Here is an 18,852-nt window from a genome sequence, read left to right as displayed (position 1 = left end):
AGCAGTTTATAAGGCAATCTGAATGTGTGTCCATATATTTTAATAAGATTTTACTACACTGCAAGGTTGATTTCCAGTGTGTACCAAATATGTACACAATGTATAATGTTAGAGCTTTTGAAGGGCGTAACATAATACCAAACTTAGAAAACTCATTCTACATACATTAGTAATGCATATTTAATTACATTTAATCCATAAACTTGTTTTAATTGCAAAAAGCCTTGCTATATATGACCTACCTCACAAATTGTAGTCATGGTTACAGCTTCAACAATCATAAATAAAGAATATACAAACAACCAGTCATTCCAATTTATGAGTACAAAAAATAAAGACAACATAGTCATTCCAATAGAAATAATTATGAATAAATAAATAAATAAAAGTAAAGTGACAGACTTCTTCAATTAAAAAATTCTGAATACATTTTGATAATAGATAAACTTTTCTTATTTTTTCTACAATATAAGGATTCAAAATAATGTTATTTCAATTAAAAACTAGTGATGTTTTTTTTTTCTTCAATACGAATCTTATATGAAGTTTTGTTAAAAAATACAGAACCCCATTGAAAAAAAACTATGAAGTTCTAGTAGCAACATTGAAGCGCTTTGATTTACGTGAAACTAGATCCGGTTACTTTATGAAGAGAATGGGCAGCGGTTGTTGTCCTTCTCTTTGTTAGTGAACACACTGAATGGACTGAATGAAGAACTACATTTTGAATGTCCCGCCCTGCCGAGCTGCACCGAGGCGGACACACACATACACACACACACACACACACACACACACACACACACAGCTCTCCCTTCCAGCAGTCAGCAGTGTGTCGGGAAGCTCCTCGCACACACAGTCCACGGAGAGCAAACTACGACAGACGCTTCTACTAAAAACAACTTCTGTAAAATCACGACGCTTTTTACGTACATTTAGAACCGACGCAGAGCAAGAAACGCAGTTTTCCCCACCGGAGTCGAGTATTGTATGCCGCGTTTTCCCCTTCTTTTCCCCCCTGGATATGTGTCGCTTGGAGAACTAGGAGCGGACAGCGTTGCACACCGACGCCGGGATGAGTGGCAGCTCCTCGGTGTCCGGCGCGGCGCCGTGCCGCTTCGCTCACTACTTTGCTATTTGTGGGATAGACACAGAAACTGGACTGGAACCAGACGAGTTAGCAGGTAAGAGCTATTTTTTTTTTGCCTGTTTTATTGTATCTTGTTGGACTCTTTGCGTTATTAAAGTAAAATGCATCATAACACTCACTTAGCTTTACACTTTTAAGAGTATTGTATACTGAAAACATCCTTTTTTCTCACTAGTTCTATTGAGCGATATGGAACTTTATAGTGATACACATCACACATTGAGTACAGCAAATAAACTGGCAGCTTCAAGTCATTTTATTTCAACTATAAGTGGCACATACACGGTATATAAACCCCCTTACAGCTCCAAAATGGCTTGTGGTTTCCTTCAGCTCCAGTAAATAACCAGTGTACAGACCATATGGAGTGTAATAACGGGATGCAGCTCAGTGTCAGCCCGTTTGTTGACATTAGTAAAGTCTGGGCTGCAATTCTGCCCAGAAGCTGAAGTCATTTAAGGTAGAAGAGCCTCTTGTGTGTTGGAAAATCACCAGTATCATTTCTACGAGCTGTTATCAGATCGACGCTTCCTTTGCTGGGCTCTACTGCTCAAACTCAAACTATAATTCATCACTGCACTGTAGATTTTTACTCACTGTGTTTTCCAAACACGCAGTTTGAGTCAATGTGTGTCACATACAGCCTTCTGTAGAAAAATCCAACTGTTTCACAATCATTTAACAGATTTCGAGAGCAGATTAAACAGGCATGAGTGATATTAATAGACTGTTTTCTATGTGTGTGTTTCACATTGAGCAGTATTTAATGATATCAACCATGCATGCATACGTCACACGTTTACTTGTATGTTGTGGTTAGTTCTAGTCTTGTTAATACGAGTGGTTAGGGTTAGGTTTAGGGTTAGGGTGAAGCAGTGTGATGTTTAATTTGTTCCTCAGTTCTCGCTACTTGCTTGGACTCTGTGTTCACATCCAGTATGTTAACATATTATCACAGAGTGGAGTCACTTTTTTGGAGGGGAGCTTCTGGCTGTGGTTAAAGCACAGCGTGTTGTGGAGTTATTGCATCACAGTCACATTGGTAATGTGTGTGTGTCTAGTGGAGTCTCTGGACCAAAGTTCAGAACTGTAAAATGTGTGTGTGTGTGTGAGGTGAGCTGTGATTGCACATTTCGTGTCCCTGTCAGAGCTCCTGACTGATAATCAGGTGGACTTTTGTTCCAAAATGGGCCAGCTGCAATATAAAGAGACTAAGTGTGCAACTAACTATCATATTCATTGTTGATTATATCTGCTGGAAGATTTGTTGAAGAATCGTTTTGGATGTAAAATGTAAGAAAATAGTGAAAAATGCCATAAGATCTTTGGACCATCAGTCCAGATCTCAAATATATTGAGTTAACCATCACAGAAGACAAAGACAACTATCAAATCCTCACTGGAACCAGCAAATAGTGACTTGTTTTTTTTAAAGTTTTTGAGTTGGTCATTTTGTGTGTGAGACTTTATTGGTATCCTGGTGGTGTGATGGGAAATATAGGTGTGTGTGTGTGATGTGTGTGTCTGTCTGTTGCCCTCAGGCTACAGCAAGTCTGTGGTTACACTGATAAGCCTCCACCATACTGAGTCCATATGCCCTGTTGTCTGGTCTGCTAACATCACTCAGCCCAAATCTTGAAGCATCTGGTGTGTGTGTGTTTGTGTGTGTAACAGGGTTGAACCAACATCTTTTCTTTTGTAATTCAGAGGGTCAGATAGCACTGCTGGTGATTGAAACATCAAAAAACATCCAAATAACATTCAGTAACCATCAAGTAAATGATTGAGGGAGCTGGGGTTAATGACGTCATTACGTTTATAACTAATGACGTCATATCTTCTAGAGGGTTGGCAACTCGTCTTGTTTCCCCAGATGTGATCAGCTGTTCATATTGATTCATACTGCAAAGCTTCCATCCTGTTTTTCTTTTGATTGTTGGACACAAACTCAGAATCATTAACCTGAGTCCACAACTCAGGTTGGACCTGATTTGTTTGTTTCACGTCCATCCATTGGATGAGGTTCAACTGGAAGGTGAAATTTGATTAACCCTTACATACTGTTCATATTCTGACCCGGCTTAAAACATGAAATATTTGCAGTTTAACAGGAGGTTGCATTGTAAAATGATGAGCTGTCATTTTTACACTATGGTTGCAGCCTGGAGAAGAATGTTCCAGCATTGATGCACGTTATTGTTTTTTTTATGCAAGTCTACCAATGGACAGCAGCTGTGTGAAGACGGCGCCTCTCTCCTGTTCCTGCTTCTATTGCATTAAAGAGGCCTGTATGACTTGTGTTTGTTATGGAGGTCAGCTGATGCAATAGAATGATGCTAATGTGTGTTATACTTCAGCAGCAACACTACAGAATAACAGTATATATCACAAGTGTACTGAAAGGTGAAGTTTGGATACTTACACCTCAGAAGTTTTAGCCTCAAATGTGCCTTGAAGTGATCATAAATGAAGCATTAACAGAGCATTACATCCCCCTCTGCTTTCATTCATCCCCAAAACCACCCATCCCCATCCCGTTCTCCTCCACCCTTCACTTCACTGGAGATCATTTACAATTCTGATCAGGCCTGTTGCTGTCCTCCCCCCCTTACCTCCCTCGACGCACCATCATCCGGACGACACTAACGCAGCCATGATTGATGTCAACATGTTGCCTTAGGCACTCCGTAAACCTCCCTTTTTTTTGTGAAGCATCCCCTCCCTACCCTTCCTCATGACATGATCTTGTACCCTGAGTTGGAAGCAGCTTTAATTGCAGTGACCCACATTAGGCAGTGTTCCATGCCTTTGCTTATTTTAGGTTTGTGATTCCCCTCCTCCCTTGTCTTTGTGTGGCACTGGCCTTATTTCCCTTCAGCCCATTGTTCAAGTCTGAGGGCCAGACTTCCTGTAGACCTGCCTCAGGCTCCGTTATGGTTTACAGCATCTTCTATGTTGGTGTGTGTGTGTGAGTCTACTGTACTCCCTACAAGATCATCCTTTATTTCAATTCTGAACTCTTCGGTCTGGGTCGGAATGCTAATTAGTTAGTTTAATTCCAGTCAAGACAGCCGCCCCGTATCATGCCAGTGAGTATCAGGAGGTATAAATACACCCTGGCTGGCAGACACAGCCTGAAATAGCCCCCCCCCTCTACCCACCCTCACCGCATTCTATCACCAGATGCGTTTTGGGTCGGCAGCATTGTGGAGTTGAAAGGTAAGAGGAGAGAAGAGCTAATTTTGGGGGAGGAGGGTGTGCGGCGTGCCAATCGTGTGAGGTCAGAGCTGCCTTAGCGTGACATGTGTGGAGCTTCTCCATCTTTCTACGCCGGCTGTTGCTTCAGCATGGTGTCAAATGTAGCTTCAGCCAGGCTTTATTATTATATGTATGACAAAGCTGTGATTAAAGCCCCCACCATCCACCCCACCCACACACACTTAAAAATGTGTTTTTCTTCTTGTTGCTTCTGTTGGATGTTCACAGTCATCAGCTGAAGAAGGAGCTCACTTTAGATCTCAGTTTAATACATTAACCTGTGAGCACGATTTATGACATCACAACTAATTTGGACCCAATCGTGGTCCAGTATTCAACTTACACAGTATATCACAGTCCAAAGTGACATTGTATATCTTTACATATTTTATTTTGTCCAACCAACAGTCCAAAAGGTCATATAGCTAGAGATGATTGACATTTTCACATTATACTGTATAACTTATGTATTGTATCTTTATATTAGGTTACATTTTAGCTACATTACATCATTAACTTGTGATGTGTTCCGGAAGAACCTCACAAGCCCCCAACCTCAAAATAGGCAGTGTGAAAGTTGTAGTAACATCCTGTTTATTAGCAGTTTTGTCTTATTTGTAGAGCCTGACAGATACTGGACTTTTGGGACGGTTACTGACACCAATATCAGGGAGTAAAACATTTTTTTGATATTGATATATAGGCCAATAATATACAGTATACATACATAAACTCGCATGTATTCGTAATGATCCCTCATATGTGGTTTTCAAACGACTTCCAAGCTAAATGGAACTTTATTCTGGGTAAAAAATGTAAAAAAAAAAATGTCATGGTTAAAGGGGCACTTCACCAGTTTTGCACATGATCCATCACAAGCTATTGTATACAGTTGTATAATATCTTTATGGCTGTGGAGATGTGGCTTTGTCCAGTTGTTTCACTTTTTCTCAATTGTTTGAGACACACACACACACACACACACACACACACACACACACACACACACACACACACACACACACACACACACACACACACACACACACACACACACACACACACACACACACTCACTCTTAACATCCCTGCCTTCCCCTGCAGCCATTAAAAAATCTCTCTGTCTCTCTCTCCACAACTTTATGGAAGTACATTCCTAAATCTCTTGAAGATTATATAATAGTGTAGATTTATCTACACAGACACACACACACACACACACACACACACACACACACACACACACACACGCACGCACACACACTGAAATCCCTGCTGATGTGTAGCAGTGACGGTGATAGGGTGGGGCCAAGGGAGAGAGCTCATGCTTGTTCTTTTGCATGTGTCGTTACTGACATACACACGAGTGCACACACAATAGAGGCGGTGGTGATGACCTGCAGATGTTCAGTTTCTGTTCTCAGGTGTTTGACTCTCTCTGTAATTCTTGCTCAAGAAGTCAAGACTGAGAGCGCTTTCGGCTCCCACAGCACCACACCTCCTCCTCCTCCTCCTCCTCCTATCCCTCCTTTTTTTCATACTCCCTCTCCTCTCCTTTCATGTCCTCTGCCGTGTCTCCATCCTTCACACGTCCCCTCTCCTCACACCCGAGTGTCACCACAGCGGCGATCCCCCTGCTTATCTCACACACACCGCATCAGACAGCCTGTTGTGTGTGTGTGTGTGAGCACATTAACACCACCTGCATTTAACAACCACCTCCCGTCTCCCAGCCAGGTGCCATCAACCTCATTTAGAACAGTGAAGGTTTTCCTCTCCGTCTACAAGTTGCAACACGGCCGTTTCAAGGCAGTCGCCAAGTCTCCAGGCAAGACTTCTAAACTAAAACTCACCTCTTAAAAGATTCAATCAGACTCCACCTTTACTTCACGTGTTGCTGTGTGAAGATTTGATTTCAACTCTAGCTGGAAGTTTGTAGCATAGAAACATGATTCAGATTATATTTAATAGACAGATTTCACTCAGTTTTTTTTCTTATATTTATGAGGTTACTGAAGGCAGCCTGATGCCTTCAGGTACCTCGACAACTTTAAAATTGGCTCATTAACATCATTTCTCAGCTTGACTACATTTGCTTTGATAATTGAGTGATAATTAATTATAATAAGACAAGCAGTATGAACATGATTCAAGGCAGTGACAGCATATAGTTGATATGTGGGGCATGTAAAGAGGCATAAATAAATGTGACCACTCTTGATCTGCTGTGATGACCTTAGAACACACCTGTATGCAGCTGTTAGGCCGGCTCAATGTAAACCAAGCAGGATCCTCTGGGAGAACTCACCGCTCCACTGGGCCAGTCTAAGCCCGTTCCTGCCGATTAATCCACCGGTCTCCTCAAAGAGCTCCCTCACTGCCTCCTTTACTCGCAGCTTTGAACATGTCGGGACCACAGAGGTGTGCGTGTGTGCGTGCGTGTGTGCGTGCTTGCAGGACGGGGCTGAGGCAGAGGTGGGAGCGTCCTCGAGCTGCGGCAGGACACAAAGGGATTTGAGCCGCTAAAGCTCCCTTCTGGCCTGGGCCATCTGTCCACACACACACACACACACATATATACACACACCAGCCTGGGAGTCAGTCAGCACAAAGGCCGCACGCTAACACTGCCCACTGATGTATGCTAATGATGACAGGGGCTAACATCACTGATGCATGCCCCCGTTGACTTATGCCTGCTATGTCTGAGCAGTGGTCACATAATAATAATATATGGCTGTGTAATGTTAGCTCAATAAAACATAATGTACTGTTTATTGTTGCCTCATTCTGCATTCATAGTCACAATATCTTTCTTTTTCTTATTTTTATGCACGATGGATTCATGGATTCCAGCATCTTTCTCTCTTACTCTTCCTTTCTTTTATGGCTCATCAGTTCCTTCCTTCCTCCTCTCCTCCCCCTCCTCCTCCTCCTCCCCGCAGTCATTCTGTCCATCTCTGTGTGCTTCGTCTCCCTGCGCTCTGTTAGTCCAGCCGGGCTGCTGTTAAGCCTGTTAGAGTAATCCATTCGGACAGTTCCTCCAGGCTACACCGAATGCATCGCTGTAATGTAACACACGGCCGGGGCCTCGCCACTGTCTATACACACACACACACACACACACACGTTGATACTCATAACCATGACTCCACTCTCTGCCTCCTTCAATGTTTGACCAGCGGCCTCCTCTTCAATTTCTTATAAAGCTTTTTAAAACTGGTTTGTCTGTAAAGGGCTTTAGATGTTTCGTCCTCACTGGATGAGTCAAGATATACACTCTGTAATTACTTGTGCAGTGTGCAAGTTTTGACAGGCTAATGTTTTCTCAAATTGAACACAGCCATTGCACACTTACCAGAAATTATCATTAGCTAGTTAGCAAGCTAGTGTTAGCATTCACGTTATTATTCACGTTACCAAATCAGTACATACTGTTAAATGATTACCAGACATGAGCACAACACCCTCCCTTATATAGTGTTTAGGGGGCATTACCTATGTTAATAACAAACAATGTGAAATTTGATTTATTTAAACAGAAGTTGAAGAGAAATGTAGCTGCATGAGGTCCAATGTCTGTTTCAGAATGTTATAAAATAGCTGGATTCAGAGTTGTGAAGGGAAAGAGTGTCTGAGGTCGTAAGTCCATCCTCATTGGACTATAATTGGCATTTAAATAATGTGGGTGTGACCAGCAGTGAACCCAAGCCATTGCTGCAGAAACAATGGAGGAAAGAACAGCAGACAAGAGAAAAACAGCCTCTGAAACGCGTGTGGTAGCTTTGTGCGCACTGGTGAACTGAGCTACAGGCTAGAAGCAGTTTGAAGCTATGTGTTGTAGTTTGGGAGCATCAGCTGTGAGTGAAGAATTCACAACTAACAAAAGACCTTTGTTGCTTCAAGTGCACATTGTAGGTTTAAGTTGAAGGTCTTGACAGAGCCCCGAAGCTGCCCACCGCCTGCCTGCCTGACAACATTTCAAGTGTCAAATAGGTGCAGCCTCATCCTAGATCTATACAGTTTAGCTGAAGTCGCCATGTGCTGCTAGTCTAAGGTCAAAGGTCAAAGAGGGAGCAGTGACGGCTGGGCGATGATGGATGGTCTGCCCCTGGGAGTCAACGGGACCCGACGACCTCGGAGGACGCTGCTGGCTGTTGCCGAGCGGTCGCATCCCGATGCTGCTGACGTCGTTTCCCCTTCTCTAACGGCAAAGTGAGCAGTGGATGCTGGGAGGCGTGAGATGCCATTTCGCAGCCCCTCCCTCAGAGCGACCCCTGACCCTGAGCTCCATATGTTCTCTCTCTGTGTGTGTGGGAGAGTGAGAGGACAAAAGGAAACAGGGGGAGATTGGGGGGGAGGGGTTTGTTGTTGTGGATTCTTAGAGGACCATGACCATGGAAACTCAACTTCACTCTTCTTTAGCTTTTTTTCTTACTTCTATTTAAAGAGGTTCAGGCTCTCCTTCACTGTGTATATTGGAAGCTGCTGAAGGCCGGGTGACATGTCATCTGACTATGTCTAAAGACACAAGTGTTTATATCTGTACTGAACTTATATCTGTCACACTTTAAAATCTGCTGTCACAGAGACGGGTCAGACCTGATAATCCTTCAAATTGGAATGATCTGCTCTGTCTCTTTTCTGTCTGCTCAAAGGAAAAGGACAGAAATGTGACAGAGTAATGAAAATAGAGAGCTGCTCCTGCCAGCTGTCTCCCCTCTGCACACGTCCAAAAAACTGTGAAGTGGACAGAAAGCTCAAAAAATGTCCCCAATATGGAAATCAGAGCGTCTTATGTTACAATAGTCAACTGTCTGTCGCTATCTGCAGATTGGACACATCTGACATAATGATAAAACTTAATAATTCACTTTATATGTACAGCTTTTTCCTAGAACGAGTTTAGAGACATAAAAACAGTAAATGTGAAAATCTGATAAAAAGTGGATATTCTTTGTACCAGTTTGGTGATTTTCTGGCTAAGACAGTTGACAGAGATGTGGCAGCATGCTGGTGTTAAATTGTATTGTACAACCACAAGTACTTGCGGAGCTGAGTTTCTTCCATACAACACAGAATCTGTCACTCAAGTGTGCAATACCAAACCGAACCAGTGATTAAAATCAGTAAAAACACTACATTTTTCTCAAAAATCAAGTGTTTCGCTCATGCTATTGCTCAGTTCGTCTCTCTGAAATCTTAAAATTCAACACATCCAACAACTAAAATCCTTCATCCAGTTAAAAGAGACATTTAAAAGCAACCAAGGTCTAAAAAGTCATTCATAAAAATGCAGCTTAAAAGTGGATAGAAAGTCCGTTTCTGGCAGTCACGATGTTGACACATGCCCACTGTGTGAACCGGGCCTCTGGTGCTGCTGCAGAATGTCACATCATGTCCTCCAGACACTTTATGCTTTATATGTAAATGTCACTGACTTTAGCTTGTAGCTTGTGGCTTGTATTGTTCAGCATTTCTCAGCTTAAAACAGTGTAATAAGCTCAAAATGATGTTTCTGTAATGCAGCTTATAACACTAGGAAAACATTTGAATTGCGTCTTGGTGTTTCTTGGTGCAACTGCAAGTCCTGCACAGAACTCTACCTCCGACACTCCATCATGTTCCCTTTTAAAAGCTTCTGCTCATGTACTGCGTCCTTGCTCTCTAGGATTGTCGAAGGGGCTCTTCCACAGCGTTCAGCTCCGTGCTCATGCGTGCCGCTCATCACTCGCAGTGCGCCCAGTTACCTTGGCGATGTATTGAAAAGCAGCCGTACATGAAACATAATGGTTCCCCCTTCATCAGGGCTTCTTTGTACCGAGGTCGACAACCTGTGGAGTCTTGGAGTCTTGCTTCCTCCTCTACGCTGAACAAAAGAGCAGCGCTCGTTCTCTGCAGAGTGGACACACCTCTATGATTTTATGGCTTTTTTCACCAGAAATAAAACGGCTTATATTTTACCAGGAATCACAGTACATCCTCTCTTACGTTAATGCTAGCTTCACAACAGAGAGTACAGGTCCAGTCAAAACAATTAACTTAACAGCAGCATGATAGAAACGTCAACACACCCGCTTGCTCGCAGAATTCACTGCTGTATTCACACATGAGCTCAATGGGACATGACATTACTTTGTATTGTGAGAGCTGGCAGGGTATAGTCTGGTTCATGTCCACTCTGACTGATATGGACATTTGTTCAGCTCTTCCGGGTTATATCCAGAAAATGTCATGGTTGCGGTGCATGACGTGTGAAAGGGGCTTATGTGAAGAAAGGAAGCAAGAAAGAAAGAGCTACTTTACTGATAATAACCTCTGTGACTCTTTTGTATATGGCTAGATGTTATTTGACTTTTTTTCAGTAGGTGCCAGTAGGATTTGGGAGTTTCAGTATCACTATCAGAACAGTCAGTTTTTTTCACTAGTTTAGTTCTCAGTGCAGCTGTGTTGAAGGATGTCTCTGGTAAGAAATAGAATGGTCAGACTTCACATTTATACTTTGAAGCTGAGAAATGCAAGGTGGTCCTTCTTCTCTGACATCATCACCAGAAACAACAATAATACATGCGTGTTGTTTGCTGCTGTGGACAGACTAACAAATAATCCTGTGTCTCTAACCTCCTTCACTGACTTCGGGGTAATTTTACGAGCCCGTAACCATTGGCGCGTGTCCATAGCAGGAACATCCCCCAAAGCGGGATGTGATGTCAACATAAAGGGCCAAAATAAAAGGATTATGCGACAATAGAAACTGTTGTAGAATGATTACGTCACCTCCGGAGTCCGTTGGGTCCTATCAAGGTCCTGATAAGGCTGAGAGGACCGAGTAAGAGGACGTTCATGTCAAGGTCCTCCTAAATTTGACCTGGAACTCAAGACTTAGTATCTGAGCAGGTGTTTGATACTTAAAGATATAGTAAAGACATATTTCAGCTGGTACTAAGGACCACAGATGTTTGACACCCAGCCTTACTTAACTTCATTTGTTGTGAAAAAAGTCAGAATTTACTAGTTCTCAATATGTGTTTTATTCACAGTGCTTCCATGTCATATTATCTTGGCCTTACTGGTGCATTTCTCTGTATTCTCAGTGAAGACGAGGATGTTTTTTGAATGTTTCGAAAGCTGGATCCTGCCCTCAGTGCAAAGATCGATTGATATGCTTTGTTTGTTCTGAGAAATCAATAGATAGTGTGTGTGTGTGTGTGTGTGTGTGTGTTTGTATGAAACTGACCAAGAACAAGAAGGCTGGAGAGAGTCAGAGAAATTCTAACCTCCGCACAAACAGTCTGCATTCATTCTCATTGATCCCTCAATGTAACACCACAATATAATACCTCCCGATTCTCCGGTGACACACAGTGTGGCGTCACAGTGAACAAACCTCATCATCGTAACAGCGTGGAGAGTTATGTCAGGCACGCCGTAAATCTCCTTACATAACCCTGATAGGCCGCATAGCGGTAACTAAGGCAACTTATGAGAGATTACAGGAGCCCCGTTCCCTGCTGACAGTCCATCACCTCCACTGAGACCACACACACACACACACACACACGCACGCACACACTGGATTAGGATTCATAAACACAGGTTGAGAATAGCACAGCGGATATGCCTTTATTTATTATATAATTGCTCTGCAGGCTGATAATAGGCGTCGTCATTTTTCACAGTCATGTAACTGTGTTTGGGACGTCTGAACCGCCTCCTCTCATACATGTGTGCTTTATATAAGCATTCAGAGGCTCAGTTATGGTACACCGAGTTACCGGCTAAATTTTGAGCTTTATCACGCCTGAAGTTTGTGACCAGACTCACTGTACACAGCAACAAATATATGTTAGCACTATTGTCTCCTTTAAATGACTTCTGTTTACTTGTCCCTGACCAGTGACCTGTTGAGCCAGTGCAAATAATGACTGCTGTCTGTCAGATGAGCTTTCATAGTGTTACTGAAACCTCTTCAGTAGGAGGATATCTGACACTGGACACTATATTTTACATGCAGTCTCCAACCAAGAGTCTCCACAGGTTTCTTTGAACCATTTCTCTGACCTTAACTAAGTCCTAAACCTACATGAACACATTTATTCGTCTACTTTGGGGCAGCAGAAACAAGTATTATCAACTTTAAACTCAATCACAATCAATCAGCTTTTGATTATCAACTCTTTAACTACACTTTTTACAACTCACGCTTAATGCTATGTTTACCAGCTGGTTGTTTTACTTTAGTTTATTTTGCACAAACCAAAAACGAATAAAATAAAGTGCAGGAGAGGCAGAAAACCTGTATGGCCTCCACATAAAAAAAATATTCAAATTCGAATTTCACGCTGATTTTGCGGTAAGCTGCTCCTGATGAAGGCACTGACTCAGAATGCTGTAAAACAAATGAGCTGAAAGAGGCCAAAACGCTCTGCAGAGGGAGAGGAACTGCTGAGTGGGTGATAATTCTCTGCAGGTCACTATATGACATACTGACCCTGTTTTTTATTGATATATTGATTATAACAGTTTTAAACACAGAGGTGGTGGTGGTGGTGGTGGTGGGGGGGTGTCAATAATGAGCTCGGCTGTGAAGTGATACTCTGTAGAGTCCTCAATTCACATAAGAAGCTTTTTATCCTGTCTTTTTACTCATAAATACTTTGACAGGTCAGCAGTTTTTGATTCATTGATGTACATAACAGACAGAGCTACCACAGCTACACCACAGAACACACACAACCATACAGAGGAAACTGCACATGTATTGTTGCTGTGTGTTTATGTACTAGAAAATTAGTGAGGGGTGTGTTCGTCCGTAACAAGACATTTGATTGGCTGCTTCCTTTGTTCTAGAACAGCGTGTTATGTGCTCTTGCCTGCAGGTTAAATCGACTTTGATCTCCCTCTGATTGAGCTCCAACTCATCCACTGACCTCCGTCCCCCCCATGTGATAAGGCTGCGCAAACAAAGCGCGGCCGCTATCAGAAAAGCGAGCACACGTCATAAATACTTACCAAATATTAGTTGATTTTTTTTAAAGCAGAGGACAAATCGAACAATCTCCTTTCTGCTTCTGTTTCAGCCACTTAATGTCTCATCTCATTCTCTCGTCCTCTGTCACGTTCTCCACCCTCTGGCACTACACAGCATTAAAGCTCTGAATGTAGACAATCTAACCAGAGTGGTGTGTAATGAAGCCATCTAGTCGTGACCCCCCCCCCCCCACCCCCCCCCCCCCCCCCCCCCCCCCCCCCCCCCTCTCTCTCTCTCTCTCTCTCTCTCTCTCTCTCTCTCTCTCTCTCTCTCTCTCTCTCTCTCTCTCTCTCTCCTCTCTCTCCTGCTGCAGTAGAGGATGGAGTGGCCCTGCAGGATGTCAGACACACACACTCACTCGGCGGAGATGAGAGGCAGCGCTCACAGACATATCTGTCCAGAGTGTAATAACGTGAGGGGGAACTGATGTGCAGTTGAGATAGGCTCGATGTGATTGGTTAATTTCTGACTCTAAAACAAACAGTCGTCACGTTCCTGAAACGTCTAGAAATCCAAAATATGAAGGAAGAAAATTCAGTTTTGAAGTGCAATTTTTGCTTTTCACCTCAATCTCATAGAACATTCATTCATGAGCTACTGTAAAATCCAAAGGAGTCTCTGATTGAGTGAGACTTCTTTTGGGTTGACTAGTGCATTCTGGGTGAGCAAAATGGAACAAGAATAAGACCTGAGAACAAAATACACAACCTGTACCTCTCACAGATCAACAGCCTATCAGTACATGCTGCTACACTTCATTCATAACATAAAACTATTAGGAAGGTAGACTGGTAGAGACACTTTAATACCTGTAGACTGACTGTTGTTTAAGTCACATGGAATAATAGGAAACTCATTGATTGGACAGTGTCAGTGATGTCATCCTGCATCATTAGTATCATATGGACCCTGGCAGCTGGTCGTGCAGCACTCATGTTATTAGTCCAGACTGCAGCTGAACTTGAGTTGACCCACAGAACAACTCATGGACTTAATAACCTGCAAACCTGACAGATGGTGTTTGTTGACAGTGAGAGTCTCCAGGAGAGGCTGCTGCCAGCAACCCAGAACAGCTAAGAAGATAGCAGATTATATCTCAATACAATCCACATCCAGTTTTACCACTGACATGTTGCATCAAATTGAAATGACTAAGTAACGAGCTCCAGATGAAGTCAATTAGCATTATTAACGGGAGCTCAGCTTGAATCCCGAAGAACGTGTTTGACAAATGGCTGAAATCTCCTCCAACACACCGTCATCACCAATTAGACGGCTCTGTTTCTGTGAGCGTGATCGAGCTCCGGTCACATTTGCACAGGAGAATCCCCCTTCCCCCTTACTCCAAAAACACATCATCAGGTTATGTAATGGGCCATCGGTGGACTCCCAAATCAGATTAGAGCAACTCGACGGGCTAAATCAGTAGCAGCGGCTCGGATCGTTTATCCCCGCGGAGCGAGGGGTCAAACGTGACAGGACAGCAGAAATCAGGAATGTGAGTGGAGAAGAAGACTGATGGGAAGAGTGGAGTGATGGAGGAAGGAATGATCAGTTATGATGGACTTGATCAGTAAAAGCTGGTGTGTTTGGATCAAATAACAAGGATGAATATTGGTAAAGTGGGACACTTCTGCCTCTTTTTAAATTAAGATCTAAACACATTAGCCCCTCATATGATACTATTCTAAATAGCTTATGAGCTCTACTATACCATATAGAAGAAAAAAGACACATTGAACACAGGATAGATAACTCTTCCTCAAACACACCCAATTCACCCAATCCCAAATTTTTCCAGGCACTATTGGGAAACTGGGACACTAAAAACACATTTATGTTGAATTAAAAACACAGTAATAGTATAATCTACAATAATAATGACTTTTTATAATTTCATATAAATTCTATAAAGAGGAACCTTCATGAACATCAATAAGGACTTTACAGAGAATGCCCAGTTAAATCTAATAACACATAATAGTGTGCCACGCCCCCAGAAGTGATGTTATAGAACCTATTTAAAAGATATATTTTTTATAATATACTTTCTTATGATTACCTCATGTTGATTTCTAGAAATGGATTTACATAAATGTAAAGATATAAGTGATCCAGATTCACCCTATGTGTTATGTGATGGGAGCTTTTCTTTTACACTCTTTATATAGAGCTAATTGTTTTGGTTTGAAGGTTTTCAAACAGCTGCAGCAGCTGTTTCCTCTCCTTTTTTCTGTTATTGTTCTTTATGCAGCAGCTGCAGCACTGATAAAAAAAAAAGTAATATTTAATTGAGTTTTACATAGATATAAACACTAATAGCAGAGCAGAACTATCAAAGAATATATGACATGGGGGGTAGGGGGAAAAGAGCAAAGTAAAGACAAAGGAAAACAGACTTCAGCAGTCTTGTCAACCCTGAGGGTTACATGGGGGGCTCCAGACTAGGACAGGACGACTTCTTTGTGTAATATCTCAGATATAAAGAGGGATATAGTCAAGAAAGCGTTGCCACAGTCTATCAAAGCAAAAGTCATTGTCCTTCAAGATTGCACTCAGTCTCTCCAACAGTATAACTTTGATTATCTCCTCATGTCATTGATTCACAGTAGGAGGCCTAGACTGGATCCACTGAAACACTGATTTTTGTGAGGTTGTCTCATTAAGGTTTTAGAACCCTGTCAGATCATATAGTCCTGTGTTGAACTCTTCATCTCACTATCATGGGGTGAATGCAATATTTTGTTATGTGCAATATATTATTGTGATTGAAACAGCTGTTGTTTTATTCATATGCAGTTTGTTTTACTATAACTGTGGAGGCTTTTATGTACACAGCCTTTGAGTCCAAGACAAATTTCGCTATGGGGACAATAAAGTATTACTGTATCCCATCGTACTGTATCGTATTGTAACGTATCGTACCATAACGTAACATATCGTAACGTATCGTATCATAATTCAATCTTCAAAAGCATAAGGTTTGGGTTTTTGTGAGAGACAGATTAAAAAAAAAAAAAAAAAAAAAAGGCAACAGCATCATGTACTTTCATACAGTCTTCTTTTTCTTATGATTATATACTTTACATATCATCCTCTTTAAAGTTAAGAATTGGTATTTATAGTTTAACTGAAACTGAAACAACGCTTTGACGTTTTCTAACGGTAGTATCTTGTCTTATTTTAGATAGAAACTATTGACTCCGTGCTGGTCCAGTGCTCCCAGCTGCTGCTATCATAACTGTGATCTGCTGCCGTAATGTAAAACAGAGAGATCGCTCACAGATGAGATTCACACACATTGAATATATTTGCATGAAGTGCATCAGCGCATCACGAAAGGAACACGGCGAAGTTGTTCCATGTTTTGCATGTATGATTTGCATCACTGCCAACCATTTTTTCAAATCACACCATCATTTTTTTTTATACACAAGTGTATTTTTCTACATTTTCAGTAGACTGTGATCATTTTTTGTCTATGAAAGCTGCATCAAAGTCTGATCTTGGGTGTCGGCGCCTCCCACTAGACTTGCACAATCATCTGTATTTTCAGATTGTCCAGATACCTGATATGATCACAGTGGTGGTGATAGAGCTCACCTGTAATCTCAGCACACTCACTATACATACAAGCAAACAGTGGACAAGATGCAGTAAGAACAATGTAGCCATATCACATTACAGCCTGCGGAAGAGCTCTCCAATCATCAGCAGTCCATGTGATCAGCACCAATACATCGTCGTAATATAAAGCACACACGGTTTGTACTAAAGGGGTTAAAAACATGTCAAATCCTCAAACTTTTCACTCTATTCTTTCCAGAACTTAATGTCATTTTTCAACTTTTACTTGACTTAATTGCTCCTGTGAGTCTCTAAAAGAAAAGGACATCCTCTCCTCCCAGTGTCTTCTTTTTTCTTTTCATCTTGTCCAATCACATTACATTCAAGCCTCCTGCTTGAAGGCTGCAGTATGGGATGTACGGCTGAAGTAGCTTATGCAACTGTCCTCATTGTCCTGTTCATGCCGAGGGTCATTTTAAGAAACATGCCTCTGTCGGTCTCTCTCTATGTTTTTTTTTACTCTTTCTCTTTCTCCTTTACTTTTTCTCTTCCAAGCAGCCTCAACATCAGACCCAATTCGCCGTCCTCTGAGTTCTTGCAGGAGCCACAGGGGTTGTACCTATTATTATTATTATTATTATTATTATTATTATGATTATAAAACATCACTAGTGTGGTCTGCTCCCCCCCCCCCCCCCCCCCTTCCACTCAGGTGGCGAGCAGTGGTGAGGCCTGCTCAGAGGCAATGCAATTAACATGCGCCTGAGTTCAAACGGGATGACGCAACCTCCATTAACAAGAACCCTTTAGCCTTTTTTTCTCTGCGCACTACAGGATGTACTGGGGTTGCCATGGCGACGAGAGCGCATTTAAGCAAGACAAATTATTTATCTGAAGGGGGTTGATGAGCTAAAGAGAGCAACCAACAATTCTGCACCCCCACCCCCTTCTCCTCTGACTTCCCCTCATCCTTTCTCATTCTGATTATATGCTGTAATTTATGTTGGCTGTCAGCTGGCAGGGCTTGAAAGGATATAGCTTTATTATGTATTCCAGCATCTCTCCTTACACACACACACACACACACACACACACACACACTTAAAAATGATCTGCGCACATGAATCATACAAGTATAACATCATGTTTGTCATATTTTCTCTTTGTTCAGCGGACAGTTTGACAACCTCCCAGCGAGTCCAGATATTACAACTCTGATTAACAAATTGCTGGTGATTAATTGAATAGTTGGCTAATAATAGATTAATCGACTAGTTGCAGCTCTAATTTAGTTCAGAGATGATTGGATAATCTTTTAACAAGCCAGGATTGTCATTGTTGACATCCTTTCAGCTAATCTCAATTGATTAGATGATTGACAGAAAGGTCATTAACATTTTATAAATGTATTCATTGATTAAAAATAAAGCAATCCAAACCAGTAACATGTTATTGTCTGTCAGTACTTTCTGGCTTTCCTTCTCTCTCTGTGGTGTTCAGTCCCAAGCCCATTGATTCCTACTGAGGATGCAAATCTTTGGCGCGCAGGTGGTCGAGTGGTCAGAGCGAATGTCATATGAGCAGCCGACCCCGGTTCGAATCCCGGTCGGAGGTCCTTTGCTGCATGTCACACCCCTCTCTCTCTCCCATGTTTCCTCTCTGTCTACTGCTAAATAAAGTGTCTATGCCAGACAAAATCTTAAAGAAAAAAAAAAGAAAAAAATATGCAAATCTTTAAAAGGAACTCATAAGTATATAGTTTATTCTTTTATAAGGCTCAATATTTGCAACGATATGGGCAAAATCAAATATAATATTTTTGAATAAATACCTCTGTCGATTTTTT

General features: G+C 41.9%; 1 protein-coding gene across 3 annotated transcripts in view; it reads left to right on the top strand.

Moving 5' to 3' along the window:
- The first annotated feature begins 831 nt into the window (after window positions 1-831).
- LOC134004757 (DENN domain-containing protein 5B-like) overlaps window positions 832-18,852 on the top strand; it is an 81,828-nt gene continuing 63,807 nt past the window's right edge. For all 3 annotated transcript variants that reach the window (XM_062444136.1, XM_062444138.1, XM_062444137.1), the window contains exon 1: window positions 832-1,184. In XM_062444136.1, coding sequence (XP_062300120.1) covers window positions 1,076-1,184 — 109 coding nt within the window. In that variant the 5' untranslated portion in view covers window positions 832-1,075. The remainder of the gene's footprint in view (window positions 1,185-18,852) is intronic.

This window comes from Scomber scombrus, chromosome 22 (assembly GCF_963691925.1).
Source record: "Scomber scombrus chromosome 22, fScoSco1.1, whole genome shotgun sequence".
Classification (NCBI taxonomy): Eukaryota; Metazoa; Chordata; class Actinopteri; order Scombriformes; family Scombridae; genus Scomber; species Scomber scombrus.
Note: the sequence above shows the minus strand (reverse complement) of the source record. Positions and strands in the feature narration are given on the sequence as shown.